The following is a 20,264-nucleotide window of genomic DNA, read 5'->3' on the forward strand; positions in this document are numbered from 1 at the left end:
GTCTCACACTTTATTATCACTGTATGGTCCTAATAAGGCACTAAAATGGAATAATGTATCTTCATCTAAAAATGTAGATGGGTCAGTTTGTTTTAGTACATTTGAATTCTTACAAAGATGTTTTCCTTTTGAGATGTGTATTTTCAATTACTTTCAATATACTAATTTATAAATGCATGTGTTGGCAACAGTGTCGAGTTCTTTGGGAAACACAGTGGAGATTTGTCAGGGAATTGTTCAAGGTTTTGGAATACAAAGTAGTTTTTGTTGTACAATGCATGTGCTAAAGAATAGCTTTAGCAGACAAGTTTGACTAAAACACCCAGTAATGCCATGCCGTGTCAGTCCCTGGTGCAAAATGACTCACTCTCTATAGAAATGTAAAATCTCATTATAGAGTCCAGCGTCTTGCACTTCATTCATATATAAGAAATTCCTTTGTCCACAATACTATGCTTTTCTTCGATATCTGTATGCATTTAATTTAAGCTCACAGACACCGTGCTGAGTACTGGTGTGCCCCCATCTCATGCAAATGATCTGTTTGATTGTTTTCGTTTTTCTCTGGTTTCTGTAGATTCAAAATTTTACTGTCCTTTTTGACTTTTTTTTTTAATTATTTTATTTTTTATTTTTATGATTGCAGGTGAGCTATGGTTGTCAAACTGGAATGGGTGTTGTGTAATATGTAGAAGTACTGGCCTCGGAGCTGCATTACTTTGGGCTTGTCTCAGTCTGTTCTGGTGTTCTGTCTGAACAGTTGTAATGAATGGGAAATGTTCTTTGGTGGCGCTTTGAAGGACCATAGCAAGAAGCCATCAAAGGGCTGTACACAACCCTTCTGTGCAGAGCTCTGGACCAAGCATGAAGAAAGCATGTGTGATGGTTACTGGAGCTCCATGGTTTGTACAATGGCATGGAGATGAAGAGATGAAGGCTTTACATAGGAACAGGATTTTGCTCTCTGAAAGGGGGTTGTATTTTGGTACATGTAAATTGGACTTATTGGCAGGAAGGAATGGGAGATGTAGAAATCTGAACAACTATGGGGTGGACTCAGCTTCTGAAATGTACTTCTTGGTGGTTTTGCTGCCTCCGATGTTCAGTAGTTCCTGAGGGCATCAAGAATAAAAGCACCGTGGTTTAGAAATTCTTATGTGAAGCCTGTGTTGCTTGCTTTTTCATCCCACTGATGTGGTCAAACACTGAAAGTTACAGTGCTCGTGGGAGGCGCTGAGCAGGCCTGGTGAGGTACCTGGCAAGGATGTCAAGTCTAATATAGATTTCAGGTTAAAAGCATCTGAGCTGATGGTTCACCACATCCAAAGGAGAGACTTCAGATCATACCGTATGCCGCAACTGTAGAGCTACAAACACTGCCATGCCCAGATTCATCTGTTTTAAAAGGTGGTGGGACCCAAAGGTAAAAAATCCATCTTCAGGGTAATGGCAGATTGGCTGGGTGAGTTAATAACGAGATCCATTAACCTTTGGGTGGTCCAGCTTGTTTGTGGGGGAATAGAGAGGGTGGAAAAAACCCTGTGTTTGAATTGTTCTGTATTCAATTCCTTTGAGCAGAGTGCTTTGGGAAGCAAATGCCAGGCCTCGCTGCAGTTGAGATGTTGTGCTAGCTCTCTGTTGCTGTAATCAAGCTTCTGCTCGGTGACAGCTGCTTTTTTTTTTTTTCCCTTTAAATGTACAACACATTTCTTTTCATGTTATTCAGTAGCTAGTGCTTAAGCTCTGTGCTAATGCTTAAAAAGAATAAAGAATGCATGTAATTAGGAAGCTGGGAAAGCTGCTATATGTTATGGGAAAGAAAGAAAAGATGGCACTTTTACAACTACAGTTGAGGGTCTTGCCAAGATTATCTGCATATGGTTACTGATTGCTTAATATTTTCTGTCAAAGAGGCTTATTAAAGGAAATTAAATTAAACAAGTACTGTATGAATTGTAAGAGAACGAACTTGGCCTTTTAGGTTTTGAAGTGGTGGAATACATTCCTTTAAACATTTTCTGCTAGAATAATATTAAACATTATGTAAGCCTCTAGCTCATGTATTTGTCCGGTAACCTTAACTCATTTAGCCCCAGGGCCAGAAGCTTAAATCCCAAAGGGTTTTGCTGACAGACCTGAAGGCAGGAGCAGACTCACATCCGCCTTCGAAATGGCGAAACGGAAGGGTTGAATTCACGCTGATGGCATTTTGTCTAAGTGAGAGCCCTCTGACTGGAGCCCTGTGCCGCTGCAGGTGATGCAGAGCTCGGGCTGTGCTGTGCTTTTGGAACCTGGCGTTCCTGGGCTCTACAGACTGCTTGGCACGTAGCTGTTTGCAGTTAATGGAACTGGTGACACTTATCTGCTGTGTTCTGAAGTTCAAGTGTCCATGTGTCTGTGGGAAAGTGCTTTTGCAATTTAAAGGCAGAAGGCCAAAGTTAATTAAACAGTCATAAACAGTGTATGTTATTGGGATAGAAACCCAACCTCATAGGAAGCAGCTTTTCAAGCAAAGGCTTATTGCAACTCCCCTTGAAAGCAAAGGTAGTTATATCTCTTTCTAGCTGTTTTCCCCTCTCCTTGCGTTATTATCTGTTTCTCAAAATAACATCAAGAACATGATCTTCTCTGGGACGTTCGTTACAGTATTCGTGTCCCAGGACTCCTCATTCTTTCAGCCTTGAGTTAGAGATGACATAAATTAATAGCATAAACCAGTCTCTCACTTTGATAAAAGAACATGAGAGGGAACCAATAAATGTCTCCTGAGCAGAGCACTGAGAAGAACAAAAGTGTATGCAGCTCCTTCTGGGGGGACGCTGCTGGGAACATTGGGGAGGGAAGGCTGGATGAATTATCATTGTGTACGCACAAAATAACTGCTCATTCTAAAATGTTTTATTTCCTGCCTCAGCAGAAATTCTCAGAGCAATTTATCAAGCCACTGCTCATAGCTGTAGGAATATTTTGTCCTGACACTTGGGCAACAAACAGGAACTCTAACTAGGCAGTTCTTTGGTCTTTGGAGTTGGGCTTAATCAGAACTGACATGATGATTAAGACCTTTTTTTCTGGCAAGTTTTCTCCTTAAGTGACTTAATTACAAACTGTTTCATAGGATCAATATATACTGATGACAAGGCCAGAAGGGATGCTAGTGCATCTGGAACAATTCCTGGAGGTCTCATTCATAAGATATCTCTGTTAGATGCACAGCAGGCTCTCACTGTATGACTGTAAATCTTACGTTAGGAAACTAGTGATTCAGGTAAATATATGGTTTACAGACTGTCAAATGAGTATCTAGAGCTAACTTGTCTAGTAGACATAGATTTACATCAACACTGCCAGAAACGTGTGCCCTTACATCAGATTTGCAAGGCTTTATGAGTCTGTGTCGAATATTAAGGTGGGAGAGAGCTTAGACATAAAAACTGAGTTACTTTATCTCCTCCGCTGTTTAAACCTGAATGGACTAACTCGAACAGGCTCAACTGGCATTAAGAATAGCCTTGCTTGCCATGAGGTATGCTCTAAATGAGATTAATTTGTCAGTATACATAGATTTTGTTAAATGGCTTTTTTATATTTATATAGTACAGGTTCCCTGAATTCCTCTGCTGACTTATGTAAATTCATTGTCTTTAAAAACAAAAACTGTCTGTTTATATTCGGGAAAGCAATGGAAAATTTGCTTCATCGTAATGAGAAAATGCTTGCAATACTTGAAGGTACAGAGTGCAGAGGGTATCAAGTGCAGAGGGTAAACACGCTGGCAAAGAAAAGACTCCTTTTCCTGTCTACTCCTTATGGACTTTTACATCTCTTTAATGATAGGAATAATAAAGCCATATAAAATCATTTAAATAATGACTTTTCCTTTAGTTGTTCCTGTTCTTCTGAACAGAATCAATGCCTTCCCCTGTAGGATTAGTTGGGATAGTAGCTCAATTACTGTTTGCACCAGCTAGTTAACTAAGGGAATGCAGTATCCTATCTAAGACCTGTCTTTCATTCCCATGCATATGCATGTGAAAATACAAACCAGTATGCATATGGTCTGTAATAGTAGGCTTTGAAGAGTTCAGCTCATCTCCAGTTACAGCAAGTATGTCAAGGAAATTGTACCAGGAGCAATATTTTATATGGCATGGATGTTGCTGTAGAATGTGCGGTGTTTCAAAAGGTCCAAAGGCATTTCTCTGACAGGCCTTGAACATATCTCTAAAGAAGGAATGAGCAGCAGGCAGTCTGCTGTCCCAAACAAGATACAATTGGAAAATGTTAGAAACTGTATAATAGCATCAGTGCAATGAGAAGCAAAGCAGTTACCTTCCTGCTCTTCCTGTATCCCTGTTGTTAGTGTTACTGACTGTGACCTGTGTGCAGTTGCAGGGAACGGTATTGCTGTATGCAACACACTGTGTAGGATAAAGACACAGAAAAATTAACTTGAAAAGAAATTTAGGAACAGTAGTTGGCCAACTTTGCTTATGGACTGTGGTAGCTGGGCAATACTTGATTTGGTTTCAGTTCGTTGTGAATATACACATTGTGAATATTGTGCATCCCAAAATGACACGGGACCAATTAGGAAAAAAATAAATAAATCTTGCCGTAGTGTCTCTAGTTGGTTTTGGAAGAAATAAATGATGAAATAAAATGAGAAATAAATGATGAAATAAAATGAGAAATAAAAAACACACAAAAACATAAACAAGGGCCGTAAGTAGGCTTTCCCCACTTGTCTACAAGGGGGGAACTGGACTTGTTTGTGTAAGCTTGGTTTGAGTCTTGGTCCAAAGCCGGAGTGAATTGCTTTGCTTCACATCCAGACTCTCCCGCTGGAGACCTGCTGTTCCCTGGCAGCTGGGCCCTCCGGCCGTGCAGCAGGGCACGCTGCTCCGTGCCGTGATGGGAGGTTTGGCTGTAGCATTGCTCAAGTATCAGCTGTGCTGATCATTTTATTTTTGTACCATACAAGATGGAGACGATAAATAGATGCTAACAGCAGCAAATGCCTTGCTGTGACCAGTCAGCCTTTGTATTTCACACCATTGCTTCTTCATTCTGCCCCTGTCCTGCTGACTTTGCTGCAAGAAAAGCTCTTTCCTTCTTGTGAGCTGTCTGTGGCTCGGCAGCATCAGTATGTTGTGCGTGAGGGGCGCGTTAGCATTAATGGAAAAGGAACTCTCTGGCTGGATGTAAACGTAAACCCACAACAGCCTGGAATCTGTTTCATGAAACCACTTATTTGAGGAGCTATTCATGGCAGAAAATTAATAGGAAAGATCGATGGATGAAAATAGAAGAAATTACCCCTCTTTTCTCTCCTTGTGAGGAATTCTGAGGTATTTGCTGGCAGCTGGAGGCTGCCAGCTCAGATGTGCTGCTTTTTTTTTTCTTTCCCCACTGTGTGTGTGATTTCTTCAGGTTTTGAGCAGAGCCTTACATCCACCCTCGATGGAGAGAAGTGTATGCCATAAGAAAATAAATGAAACTCAAAGGAACATATGGCAAAGAGAGATAAGTCATAAAGAGAGGTGAGGCAACTAAGAGAAGGACAGACTAAATGGAAAAACAGTAGTAGGGAGACGAGACTAAATCAGAAGGCAAGCAGATGAATTTAAGGGGCAGGCAGTTTTATTATTAGCCCTGAGATGTACAAATAATTTACCAAAAATGTGGGAAGGGGACTTGAATTCTCCTCACTTAGAAGGTGGTGGGGAGAAAGAAAGACATGCAGAGCTACCAGTGATTAGAGCATGAGGAGAAAACATTTCTCAGGATGCTTGGCTTGCCTAATGTTTCTGAGAGAGAAAAAATCTACAAGGCTTAAAAGAAATACTCAAGAGATGGGGGAAAGTGACAGCTCTGCAATTATGTACTGTAATGTGAGGAAAGCATGCAAATAGGGCTGCCAGGAAAACCTGACGCAGGACTTTAGTACCTTAATAGGGCTGACTGCCCCTGGCACAGACCTGCATGTAATACAATAGTTGTCAGTGGTTAAGTGATTTTCTTGCTCTCCCCTTCCCTGCTTCTTGTTTCAGTTTTTGAACAGAGCCAAACTTTTCTCTTATTTTTTCACAGTTCCATGAAGACGATGATACTCTTAACAAAGACCAGACCCTGGTCCCAGAATTTGAACTTGTGGCATTGGTTTAACCTTGATGCTATGGAGAAGCATCAGTTTTGCTCCCTTTTTCCCCAGAAGGCAAGCAGTGTTTATACTTTGGTCTTGCACTGGGAGCTTCAGTGAGCTTCTAATTGTCTCTAGGACTCTGTGGGATCCCAGCTGGTGGAGGCTGCCTAGGGAATATACCGAATTGCTGCATCCCTTCTGCCAGCGACATGTTTCATTCCTGAGCCTCTTTTCCAGTGTCAGAACTGTGCTGGCTGTCAGAGAAGGACTGGTACAGCTATCAGCCTCCTCTTGCCAAAGGCTGGGATCCTCTGGCTGAAAGGAGAATTTGCATCAAACCTGACTTAAATCAAGATTCTTACAGGTTCACAAATGAAATGTAAAGTGCTAATATTTTAAATAGGCTTTCAGATGTATTGACTTTGAAGCACTAAATGTTAAACCCCTTCAAAGGTAGTAATTTCTGACAGAGCTTCCTATAAAGCTTCATTTTTGCTAACTCTGGCAGTGGTGCTGCAGGTAAGAGAAGTGCCAGCTTGAGCTAATTTTCCTAGCACAGATGACTGGGATTTGAGAGGTAACAAAAGGAGGAGGGACAGGAGACTCCCAGAAGAAATTACTGAATCCGTTGCAGAAGCAAATGCTATAGAAAATGGAACGTCTGTTGTAATTTAATATTGTTACATGTGCCTCTTGTGTCAGTAGGATTGCCATTGCTTTATAAAGCACAGAGTGCTTCTTTGCAAAAGCGGCTGTTCATTTGAGCCAGGAGCCATTGATCGGAGCTCTTTTGTGCAAGTCGTCTTTCTTCTGAGTATTCAGCTTTGTGTAATTTTAAAACACAGAGCTTACTTTCATGGAAATGTATTTGCTGACTGTCAGAATTCTTAAGGCCATGTGAAATGTTTTAGGCCGCAGTGCTGTAGATCTTTTTGTGTACGTGATCATTTGTGAGTGTCACATCCAGATGTGCACAGGTAACGCTGCAGCCAAGCATTAGTTTAAGTGTTGGTAATTTCCAAAGTGTTTCCTATGTGATAATGGTAGATGATATACAGAAGTCCTCACCTGTCTGTACAATCTAAGACACAGCATTCGACTGTATTTGCCCTTTATGACTGTTGACTCTTCTACATTGTAGTTGCAGACATATTTTATTTTTGTTTTTAAAGAAGTATTTGTCACCTGTGCAACCATGATGTATGAACATAAAGAAGGGAAGTCTCTGCTATGCTGTACAAGGAGAAACACAAGGACAAAATATTGCTTGAAAAGTAGGCATTAAGTAATAATAATAATATAGTAGTAGTTACTTCAGCCACTGTCAGCTGTTTATGGCTTGAATCTGAAATTAAACAGAGCTCATATTTTGGCAGTGTTTTGAGTCGTGTGCGCTTCTCTGATGAGTCTCATGAGACAGACTTCTAAGTATTTACATGCCGAGAGATTTAGATAAGCACTTGCTGGGGTTTTCAAAAGCATCCAGGTCCCTCATATTTCTTGAGTTTTGTGTGTGTGTGAAAGCTTCTGATCAATTCTATTCTTTTGAAGGAAAAGCACATTTAATTTGATAGAAAGCAGCATTCCATCCCAGTCTGATAAGCTACTGAGCTATTTCACCAATACTCTTCTGGTTGTGTCTTTTTCCTATGTTTTTTGTTCTGTTCTTGTTTTCCCTCACTTGTTTCTATTTGTGAGGAAAAGGGGAAACTTGTTAATCCTTGTACCTTCTGACTTGCACGGAAATGAGTATTCTTTGACACCTATCAGCAGGTTTAATTGCATGATGTTGTTTTGTGCTATGTTTATTGTTAAGACATCAATTTTGCAAAATCCAGCTTAGCATGGTTTTGTTGCTGAGCTCTGGCAGATTTATTTATATATATATATATATGTATATATATAAAAAAAAAAAGCTAAAACTCACAGGGACAAAAAAAGTATAGAAGTGACTGAACTAGGGAATATTTTGTAAAATATTTCCCTCATAGTTTTGCTAATAGTCCATTAATCTCCCTGTCAGCACAGGAGAGCAGCTCTACTATTTACTTGCATAATCAGTATTTAACATTTTGGTTACTGATATATTATTTTCAGATGTTGCTCCAGTGTAACTGTATGTAATGGTTTACGATCCTCACGGAGGCTTTGAACTTTGGAAGTTCCTTGCTTTGCATACAATTTCAAGGAGCTTTTATGTAATATTTTTTGAAGTTTTGATTTGGATTGAAGGTGTTCAGTTGGACAGCACAGAGTTTGTTCAATTCCTAATTTCAGTTAAATGTTTTGTACAGTCTTGAGCAAACTGTGTTCAACTTTCTGCTACCCAACTGCCTGCATATTTAGGCCCAAACCTTTTTTTTAAAAAAAAAAAATAAAATAAAATATTTTTTTAGGGATTTTCCTCTTTTGTAAGACGAACATTGTTTAGGGACTAGAACTATGCATGGTTGCATAGGTCAGCAGGAAGCTCACATTATTTTTCAGATTTTAAGAGGATTAACACTCAAAATTTGAGACCCAGAACAGTAAATGTGGTCAGTTTGAACATAGAAAACAGATGAAAACACTCCTCGTTTCACTTCTAACACGGTCTACGATAGTGGGTAAATCCATTCTTGCACAAATTGTGTACTCAGATGGTTTGATTTTGTTCTCCGACAAAGGCTGAAATTGCATTCTTTAACAAAGTTTAGTGACAATGCAGTAATTGACAAGTCACGATTTGTATCCTGTAAATGTAACTTCTCATTTCTTTGCCTATTTGAAATATGTACAGCATATTTTTTGTCAAACAGCTTTCTTCAAGGCAATGGAGATCTGGGACTGGCATCCTAACTGCAAAATTACCACTTACAGTGTGGCCAAAGCATCAATTTACCTCAAATTCAATCAAGTACTTAGGCTTCCAGTTTTACCCCTAAATTCCTGGCATCTAAGGAGCTTGAATGTGTGATTGAATCAGTACCAGTTTGCTTCTCATTTTTCCTGTAGCATCAAAACCTGTAGCAGTGGCAAAGAAGTAATTCCTGCTTGGAGCTGAAAGTCTGCAAGCCAGAATGATGAGCAAGAGATACCATCCGTACAAGGCTCTTTTAATGAGAAACTCAAGACTTCTGAAATGCCACAGCAAGAGTCAGGCTGTCAGCTACATAGTGAGCATAAAACATTCAGAAATATGTTAGGAGCTCAAACGAGAGGCATTTAAAAGAGCAGGCTTTCTTACAGGGAGGGGCAGCACCCTTCTCAATGTACAGACTTGCTTGTGGAAGTCTAGACTACACAGTCTGTATTTACCCATAATTTGGCAGGATTTTGTTAATAAGGTTAATTTAAATGGCTGCCTGATTGTGTACTCATTGGATCAGCTGGGTACAGGATTTTAAGTGTTGACCAAATAACAGCAAGTGTTCAGCATTCCTGACCCTACTTAAAACTCTCCTTCTGGCACGGACTTTTTGTGTCTAGCTTTCTGTGCAACAACTCAGAGGAGCATTAGAGCGATAGTGTAACGTCTGCAGTTCCCTGAGCTCTGGCAAACAACAAAGAAACAAACAAAAAAAAACCTTACATACCCTTACATATAAGAAACATATTAGGAAGATGAATCACATGGAGAAGTTCTAAGTATAGCTGTCAAAGAAAGGAGATTTGGAAATTATTATTTTTTTTTCACAAATACAGCAAATGGAGCCATAAATAATACATCACTGGAGGTTACTGGTGGCATTCATAAAGTGCAGGACCACAACTGACACTGTCCTGTTATTGTAGCTGACTTGATTGTTTAATTCCAGCCACTTCATCTCACCTCAGCTTTGCCAGCACAGCATGCCCTTCTCGTTTGAAAAATTGCTGTTGTGATAATGCTCCCAGCTGGCAGAATCTTTTGTTTTGACTATGCAAAATCTGACGGCTTGTTCAGCTAATTGCACTCTTCACATTCTCATCTTTTTTTTTTTTTTTTTCATCATGTATGTCCTTCCTGAAGAAAAGGGTGCACTCATCAACCAGAAACCTCATTCATGTCATGCTTGAGCTCCGAGTGTTTTCCTTCTTCAGAGGGGTTGCCAAAGCAAAGCTTTTAGTTTGATTAAATACATTTGGACATGTACCTAGGTGTCTTCAGCAAGCCTTACTCACGTGAATTGATTTAAATTAGGAGAGATCCCACTAAGTGGGGTAGAAGAACTGTATGTAGAAGAATTGAAATCTGTGGGAATTCTTACCTGTGTGGTTACGAGTCCCTAGCACTGTTAGTTTTATAGCAGAACCTCGCACCGAGCAGCTGGTAAGTTGCTGGAAGAGACGTCTTAGATTATCTCTGAGGTGCGTGTAATTTGATGTCATTGCTCAAATGTTTCTGTAGGAACCAATACTTGCAAGGGCTTTCTTGATCCCAGAATCCATGGCTCGCACGATTTGAGCTTCCTTTCTAAATAAAACTGTGCTGCCTCTTCTGCACCTCTGCCAGAGCTCTGCTGTTGCAGCTCAGCTGCGGTGGCTCGACGTTGCCTACAGCCACCCGGGTGAATCCTCGTTCTGTGATGGGACTGGGTCGTTTTGTCTTGATGGAGCTCACGGGGTTTTGATGGGCTGGGTCCATTCCTGGTGATACTGGCAGCTGTAGGGCTGGCTGCAGTGGTCTCAGCTGATCCCCTGGCTGGGTTTTCTTGACACTTTGGGTCATGCTCTGCTGTGAAAGGTTGGCACCCTTTTAGAGTGAAGGCTTAACAGTAATTGTGTCTACAGGCAGCCTCTAAGATGTGACATGTTTGCAACTGACTTCATGTCGCACCAGAATATCACCATGCAGGAAGGCTGCACGTGGGGACACCCTCAGGTCCCTGCTTCCCCAGCGAGTCATATTGCAAACATATTTCTCTTCTATTCTTCTTTATTTGTCTTATTCTTTTATACCTCAGTTCATCTGCCTTTGTAAAAATAATCTATTGTGACCCTGTTGGACCTGTTTGTGTGAGAAGTTACAAATAATGAAATCAGTGGTTCATAAATATTAGTGGGGATAAGAACGTTCCTCATGTATACAAAAAGCGTTGCCAGTACTTTTGTTCATTTGTTTAACTTTGTGTGTGTGATTCAGAGATCTCCACGAGACGGTATGTTTTGCTTGGGAAACCAGCCCTTGGGATTTTTGGTGTCCTTATAGGGAGCCTGGGTGGTGGGGTTTTGTTTTGTTTATTTGCTTTGGGTTTGAAGTTTTTGTTTGTTTGTTTTTAGTACAAAATGGAATTTCCTACAAAAGATTGTGCTTTGAAAATGAAGTGGAGCTCAGGTCTTATTTTTAATTTTTATAAGTTGTATTAAGTTTTTTAAAATTAGGGAATATTTAAGAACATTTAAAGAAATGCATCTTAGCAGGCCTCAAATGTAGCACAATTTTAAATCCCTCATATTTAAAACAAACAAACAAAACCCAGCCAAACAGAGCTCTCTTGGGTACTGTGATTCTTGTTCTCTGCTGAGACAGGCTTTGCTAGTGGATCCACCACAAATCCCTAAGGGAAGCTTGGGTGTAAGACATGCCCTTCCTTTATTCAAGGCTGTGAACACAGTCATGGGCTGAATTTGAAGTACAGGCACGTACTATAGTTGATGCATTTTTATTTCTACTTGAAATATCTGGGAGTAGAGAGATTTGGTGAAATGCTAGGACGTGAACTCCTGTGGCCATGGGTGTGATCTTCTGAAGTTCTGGTTCAACTCCTTGTGAAGGGCAGGGAGCTGCAAGAGAAACATCTGGCTGTATCTAACTCTTTTTTTTTTTTTTTTTTTTTTTTTTTTTTGTCTTTCCCCCTGCATTCATATAACAACGTCCTCTGCAGTAGGTACTGCCAGAATGCTCTTTTAATCTTTGTGTCTGTAATGTGATTATAATTTTTAATCAATGTTAATGTCCCATATAAATTCAAAAATAGTATAGGACGTTTTATAATTGCATATAGTCTGTTAGCCTCAATTCCTTAAACATCCACGTGCAAGCGTTGATGAATTCAGGGAGATTTTATACCACTCCTGTAGCCCTGAGTACGTCATGTAGCCAACCAACCCCTTTGGGCTGGAAGACAGACCAGCACCTTGCTTCTCTAATCTGAAAGAGCATTCTGGAAAAGGACAAAAATAAAAATCTCTCTCCTCTCAGGAGGCTGAACACTGCAAGGAAGCACAGCCTCAGCCAGAAGACACCTTGCCAGCCATCTTTTTCTTCCCATTGCTTATGACAGGCATGTAATTAAAAAAATAATAATTCCTCAGAAAGCCGTTAGTGTCATCGCATTGCATTACATCTTCTGCGCGTAAGGACTTAACACCAAACAAAACAATTACGTGGCTGGAGGGCAATAACCAAAGGGTTTAATGCTTTAAGAGAAGCGTTAACTATTATGCATTAACCGTGCTGGAATGCAATGTTTTGCACCAAGCACGGTATGTGAAGATACGCCTTAATGTATTTGTGCAGCTTGGCCCAGCGATAGGTTTCTGTGGGAGCTGGAGCAGGGTAGTTACATTATTTCCTGGCTTTCTGTGTATTAACTTTGGGATGAATCTATTAGTTTTCCCAATTGATTGCTTCTTTCTGTTTTTAGAGGGAATATTTTCATAGCTTTGGGCTTTTTAGTTAAAAGATTTTTTTTTTCTCCCCTTAAAATCTAGGTTTTGCCTCCTGGGTTTGATAGCATGCATATTTATGACAAATGAAGGAATTTTCCATCCCATTAAAGTTTCAACAGATAATTTCAACAGATACTCGTTCAGAACAAAATAAATGCTGTTACGTGGTGAAGGGTCAATAAAAGCTCTCAGTCTTTAACAGCATAAGATATCTTTCATTTGGTCATTAAATAGCACTTGATGAGTTCTTGGCCAGTTACATACAAGGGAGTTTTGCTGGCTAATTAAGGACTTACTCAGCTACTGTTGAAACAAGTGGAGCTCAAGAACAAAAAAGCTACGATGGTTCAATCATCTGTTGCAAAAGAAAGGCAAAGCAAGTGAAAAAGAAGGTCAGAGTCTGTGCGCAGGTATTGGCCGGCAAGAACCGTATTAACTTGTGTTACAAAATACCCAGTGGATGTATAAAAAATAGGGTAATTGTTTTGAGATTTTTATCAGCTCTCTGTTGGTCTGGGATATTTTTGGCAGTTTCTGGTGCTCAGTAACCCTCCTTAGTGAAATATGAAAAGGAATTGTAATTCACATTTAGTGGATGTGATATACAAAGCACTGGAAAAAGACAGCGTTCTTCTGAAGCCTGTTTTCACAACCCATCTGAGGGCAAAGAAGTGCGCCATTCCTGTGCAATAAGAGGTATAAATCTTAACATACTTCAGATAAAAGTACTGAAAAATTATATGGAGGCTTGAGGCCTTTTTAGATCAGAGTTTTCTTGAGGCATAGGCTTTAGTTTAAACTGCAGATAGTTTGTGTGCTCTGCTCTTGCTTCGTTACAACAGAACAAATCAAAAGAAAATTAAATTACTGGAAAGAAATTAAAGTAACAAAGAACAGGTGTGAGAACAATCTGGATATTATATTTATGGAAAAAATGTTTTTTCAGAGAATTTCTTGGAATATAAATTCCTCAGAAGATAAATATTTGCAGGTTTTTAAGACTGTGTAATAAAATTGCAATTTGCATGTTGAACAATAGTTGGATATACAGAGAGCTTAAATAGAAATCACTATAGCTGAAATGGTCTCTTTCAAAAACTTTTTTTCTTTCTCCCAGATTTGTCTTCCTAGAAAGTTCCACTGCGAGCCTGTCCTGTTTCAGTTTTCCATTATTCCAAAGAACAGCAGGATCTAGCAAGAAGCTGCAACCAAGAGCATTTGTGTACAAACTGCTGTGTTTCTTTATGCAAAAAGATTTTCTCTTCTGTCACACTGAGCGTGCAAGGTCTGTCATGAACTGTGGCATGGCAGGTATTGCATGTAGCTGCAAAGGAGAGGTGGTAGTAAAATGGGAGATTTAAAACTGGCTTTGTGTTCTTGTTTAAGGGTAGCTTTGTTTTACTCCAACCTCACTGACTCTTAACAAGTCAAATGTGATGGAGGGAGTTTACACAGACACCTGAGAGGAAGAAAACTTTATGGATTTGCAGGTGGGGAGCTGTTCCTGGGCATAAATAGTGATCTGGAGGAATCCCAATTAGCTCTGCTAAATGGCTTTAGCTTCGGGCCTAGCACTGGAGCAGTAAGGGAGTGGTGGCCCCGCGGTGTGAACTGGATGTTTCAGAGGCCCAACATTTTGGTTCTGTCCCTGTGTAGTGGAAGACTCAGCACCGTGGCACCTGGCTGCCTGGTCTGGAGATGAAGATCAGCATTCTTCCCATGCAAACAATTCGAGGCTCCCACGGAGTTTGGGCTCTGTGTGACGGCAGCAGTTTCGCCTTTGATTAGCTGACTCACAAACACCGATAGACGCTGCCTTGTAATTACACGGCCCTGTAGCTGGGCAGGCTTCTATTTAAGATCAAAGCATTTTGCTGCTTGATATAATGCATGTAAATGATGCTCAGCAGATAGAGAATTAAAACTCAGCAGTTGTCTCCTTTATGCATCCATTTGCACTGATTAATTTGGTGTTCTGTGACTTTTAATTGGAAGAGTGGCAGTACTAGTTTTATAACTCCTAAATTCGCTGTGATCAGAACAAAAGCTGTTGTGTCTAAACGTGAGAATAGTAAAGCAGATCCTGGTTATACCAATATGAAATAAGCCGTCATGGTAAAATTTAATGATAACCATTAGAATTTTATACCAATTTTTACTGTCAGAAGCTCAGAACAGTTTATGAACTGTAAGGAATCAGTCTACCATATCTCCGTGAGCACTGAGGTCCTCATTCTCCTTTTAGAAGGAAACGAGAGCTCAGATTAATTATCACTGGAACTGTCTGCTTGGTTAGAAACTGCAGGGTCATGAAAGTTTGTGTGTGAACAAACATTTTTCTTGTAGTGAGTCCTCTTGCTCATTGATTTTGTTGTACATTATTTAGGTAGCTTTCGGTGAGTGTATGAAACTATGCCTGTGGATCCTGTGGCTGGCTCTGTGCAGTTGCATTCCCACAGACGGTAAATGCAGATTTAGAATCAGTTGGGTGAGTTGGAAAGGCCCTCCAGGTTCTGATCTCTTCTAAGCTGAATGTAGACACCAGGCTGATGTCTTCCACAGGCTCTGGGAGTGCACTCTGTCCCATCATCCAAACTGCTAATTCAATTTTTCCATTACTCTCCACAAATGGTAGATACAGAATGTCTTTTGCTCTCTGAGAGCTGGTACATAGAAACCTCCGTTGTCCCGTGACCTTGGATCCAACCCTGATGCTTTCCTCATTCCCTGCTGCTTCAGCAAGCCCAGTGGTCACCGCACAAGGAGTGACTCAGGGCTGCTGCAGACAGTTTCTCCCTTGGTGAGCGGCACCAAATGTTACCCGTTTAAAACACAGTGAGGAGTTTTGCATCATTGCAGAAGAGAAACCAAAACTAAAGGTGAACGGCAGTATTTGAGCAGATGAATGTGCAGGGACAGTGAGCAGGCTGCAGCCTGGTGCTGGCACGTCTGCCAGAGCTGGGAGGGGAACACAGCCCTGCCAGCTGGGTGGAAACACCTTGGATCAGCCCCTGCACTCCTGGCAAAAACAGCATCAAGCCTAAGTTTTGGACTGCTAATCCAGGGAGGTGTGCATGACCGTGTATAGCCAATGGTAAGCCAGGGAGAGCTAAGGGATGCCAGCGGATAAATGGAGATGCCTTAAGGCTTTTATTGAGAACATATCACCTTGCAGTGCAGCAGATGAGAAACTGCATTCTTCAGTCTTTGTCAGTCTTCCAATGAGTCAGTGGAGTTGCTGGGTGGTTTTCTTTTCTCTCTTTTTTTTTTCTTTTTTATTTTTTTCTTTTAAATCCCTGGCATTATCATTAGTGAGTGAACTTTCTACCTGTCCACCCTGCTTCTTGTTGAAATGTTCAGCTCCATTCTCTCCAAGGGCGGGACATTTCATTGTTACAGCCATTTGGCGCAGTAATTTATTATTAACTATGCTTTCACAGTCGAGCAATCACGTTACCTCACTGCATTTATCCTCTGCCAACACGTAAATGGATTATTTGTAATGAGACAGTTATGGGTAGATGCTGAATGTGGATTTTACAACTTCAGCCTAAGAAGGATAAATCCCCCGCTGCACTCAGCCTTCTGAAGGGGATCACCGTGCAAGGGCTCAGGAAGCCACGGATCTGTTCAGTGCCTGCTAGAGAAGGAAAACATGTGTGAGGCTGTGGAAAATAGCACTGATTGTTTCAGGAATTACCATTACACAGAAAAGAGACAAACTGCCAGAATAAAGAAGTTGCATGGTTTCTGATAGGCAGCTTTTCACATTCTGTAAAAGCCCCTTTCTGCAACAGCTCCTTTCTCCATCCCTGCCCAAGGACTCCTGAGACCTACCTGTGGAGGCGCAGGCAGTGTCCCCCTCCCTGTGTGGCCTCGGGTCTCTCCTCTGCGGTGACATCTGATGGTGGGAAGGTGCTGACTGCCACAGCTCTCTGGTGCCTGAGCTGCCTCATCTCTGATCTACTTTTGTGCCTGTTTTATCAGTGCTCTGGAAAAGAGAGAATCTCCTGAAGTTTGTAGGCTGCTAGGAAAAACCAAGCACAAAAACTGTGAGTCTTAATGTAAAGCCAATAGAAGTAATTAGTAGCACGGCTCTTTGAACTCACCTTTTCCCTTAAGCAGATATATTCCTTTGGCTGTGTGGTAGCGGTGATATTGGTGCAAGGTCAGCTGCCGCTGAGCTCCCAGCCCTGCTTCATCAGCTCGTTGCTGCTTTTTGGCGAGGCAGCAGCAGGCTCCCCGCACACCTGTGCCGTGCAGGCTGCGGCTGAGAAGAGGGAAGCACTGCGCTGCAAAGAGTCATGACCCATTTTCAGATTATGCAAGTCTCCGAGGCCCTTTTAATTCAGGGAAATAAATTCTCTTTTAGAAGGTGCTGAGGATGAACAAAACGCTTTACTGGGGGCAGGTTTGGGGAATGCCAGCAGTCGATGAGCCAGGCCTGGGTTTCACATCACGCTGTTACAGATTCAGTGCTAAGAGTCCATTAAAGCAGAGAAATGTCTACCAGCATAATTCCTGCAAAAATAGGAATTTGTTTGATGTTTGTTTAACGTGTGTTAAATGGCTTGTCTCATAGTGGCGTAATGCTTTAAAAGGCTGTGTCGCGCTGGGTAGGGATCTGCCTGTTTTTTCATTCTGTTGCAGTGCAGGTGCCGTACGTTGCAAGAAGCAGCCAGCTGAGAGCTGCTAGACCGTTTATGTTTAGCCATGATTTAGTGAGGACCAGACTCAGGTCTGATGGCCTGGAGTTTTTATGCAAGAGGTGGATAACATTATAACTGTCTTAAGAAGGTTTACTGAAATCCTTGGTTTCAAACCATTGCTCAGAGTTTCCGAAGAATGTGTAGCGTTTTTGTTTTCAGTGTCATAAGGATGCTCGGTCACACAGGTGGTCACAGTGCTGCATCTTTCCCGAGTTGGTTCCTTCCACAGATCTGCACGGCGTGTAATTGCCACCAGCAGGAATGGGAGCTGTATCTGTGGGCTTAATGGCACTTAGATGTCCAGAGCTGGAGAAATATCCCTGAAAGCATTGCTCTGGATTCACCTGCAGTCAGACTCTGGTCACTCTGCCTGAAATAAGCGGTGTTGGTTGTGCCTTTAGGGTACAAACTGTTAAAGCATGAGAAGTCACTTCAGTGACTTCAGCTGTAAATTCACATCTCTGTTTCTATTGAAATGAGCGTTTCATTTCCAAAAGGAAGGTTACTCTTTTCCTGCACAATTGTTGCATGTTTTCTAATCTGGGGTGAATTCTTGTGACTCTCAGAGATATTTGTTCTCTAAAAATAATGATGCATTTTTTTTAATTGTTATTAAATTTGTCTTTACAGTTGTTCAGTGAAAAAATAAGTGGAGCTGAAGGAACAAAATTAGATGAAGAATTTCAAGAGATGGAAAGGGTAAGGAAAGCAATATAAGCTTTTCAACACTAAGCTGTTGCAAAATCAAAAGTCTTTCACATTTCAGATGCTAGAATGGTATTATAGATTTACATGAGGGAAATACTTAATTCAAAACATAAATATGTAAGAATAAGTTCAAATTTATCCTTGATTCTTGTCAGCTCAGTCAGGGGAGAAGAGACATGCAGAAAGGCTGTCTGAGCAGAGGAAGCTCAAGAGGACACCTCTTGACAGTGAAGGGAAGCTCCTCCAAGGCTGGCGTAAAGCACCAAGAGAGACGTGTCTCTCTCCTCTGTCTATGTGGGAAATTAGTGAGAGAGAAAAAATTCTCATAATTCTGAATTCTATTTTTTAGATTAAATCCATAGTCAGGAATTAATATGAATTGTTGTGGAAATAGAGATGTTTGTTATCGACTTATTCGTGGTGGGTGTTTCAAATCAAACTGCATTAATGTCGCTTTCTCCTTTCTGAGCTTTTAAGTGCTTTTTATCACCATTGTCTTTTCAATATATTTTAATGTACATAGTGGACCTAGGTCACAGCTTTTATTGTTGGCAGATTGAAGAAAAAATCTTGTGTGAGTTGTTTTTTTTTTCCCAACGTACATATTTAGGATTTATGATCTAAACAGGCTTCTAGGTTTCAGTTTCTTTGGCTTCAGAACAATTATTTCCTTTCTCTGCATTGTAAGAGGAAAAGTAATATGCAGACCCAGAGGTAGAAAAAGAGAAACAACCCAGAAATGTGATTTTTATAGCATTTTAGAAACTATTAAACAGGAAGACAGTGCAAACCGCTGCTTTAAGTGTCCCTGACCCCAAGACTGTGAGCTGGGATATTTTAAATCTTTTTCACCTGTGGAGAAAAGCAGTCAGGAGAAGTGTAGCCTAGAATGCATAAGCAGCATTTGAGACTTATGAGCTTGAGAGATAAGTAGGTCCCCACATTTTGATACGAACTTTTTCTCCTTCTGTGTGCTAACTGCAAATTTATTTTGGTACAATCTCGTCATAACCGTGGCGTGACTGTTTATTTTAATCTACCATATTTGCTTTATTTTAAATAATTTTTCATAATCAGCTAGAATAGTATATTATATCTAATCAAAATATAAACTTTCTAGTAATAGGCTTGATTTTTGCTAACTTTTGGTTACTTTTCTTTTTCAGAAAATTGATGTTACTAATAAAGCTGTAGCAGAGCTTCTGTCAAAATCCACAGAGTATCTTCAGCCAAATCCAGGTAGGGTAGAGAAAGTAGGTGTCAGATTTTGCTAAACACTATCTTGTTACTCAGAAATTCATCCTAGGTGGATAAAAGCTAATTCGGTCATTATTGTGAGGCTTCTGGATGTCTAGAGACCCTCAGCGGTGTGTACAATGAACTGTACTGTACAATGGAACTATAAAGTTTACATGCAGCAAGTCTGACCTGCAATGCAGCTCACAACACACGATGTTGGTCTTACTGGGCTCATACATACAGGTTGTGCGTGCATGACGTGTCTTGGATGGCCTGGGATGGCAATACAGCACCTGTGTTATTTATGCTGGATTTCCTGGAGTGGGATATGGATCCCTCAAGTAAAGAGAATGCCAGCAATTTTTTAGCAGAGATATAAAAGACTGTTGAATTTAACTCATGTGCTCAAGGTCTCAGTGGATTTTGGGTAGTCAGTTAATAGAAGCTTCTCAAATTTTAGTTTAAGAAACTAGAAAGGGTACATGTTTACATTTACAGTTGGTCACAAAGATTAGCTGTTAAGAGCTTGATGGACTGTCCAAACCAGCTGCTGGAAGGACCTTTATTTTTTTGACAACTGTCTGACTGAATTTATGTTTAGTAGCTACACCAATGACTTCAGAGAGAGTCTTAATTTCAAACAATTCTGGGTGCCTTATGAGATGCATGTCCCTGGATAAGTTTAATAGGTTGTTAATGTCTACAGAAGAAGCATTAAATGGGTTGTGTCTACAAAACGATGGTAGTATTCAACCCTTTACCAAGGCCCAGCTAGGGTGTTCAAGATGCAGCTGGTCACCATGGTCCACATTCCTTAGGAACACCCTACC

General features: G+C 40.7%; 1 protein-coding gene across 1 annotated transcript in view; it reads left to right on the plus strand.

Annotated features, from left to right (window-relative positions):
- The window catches only part of SH3GL3 (SH3 domain containing GRB2 like 3, endophilin A3), a 52,772-nt gene that overhangs the window by 17,798 nt on the left and 14,710 nt on the right, over window positions 1-20,264 (plus strand). Inside the window, exons 2-3 of the mRNA XM_084293331.1 lie at window positions 18,118-18,186; window positions 19,362-19,434. Of these exons, the coding sequence (XP_084149457.1) occupies window positions 18,118-18,186; window positions 19,362-19,434 (142 nt within the window). The remainder of the gene's footprint in view (window positions 1-18,117; window positions 18,187-19,361; window positions 19,435-20,264) is intronic.

The sequence above is a fragment of the Netta rufina genome (genome assembly GCF_964035555.1).
Source record: "Netta rufina genome assembly, chromosome: 11".
Lineage (NCBI taxonomy): Eukaryota > Metazoa > Chordata > Aves > Anseriformes > Anatidae > Netta > Netta rufina.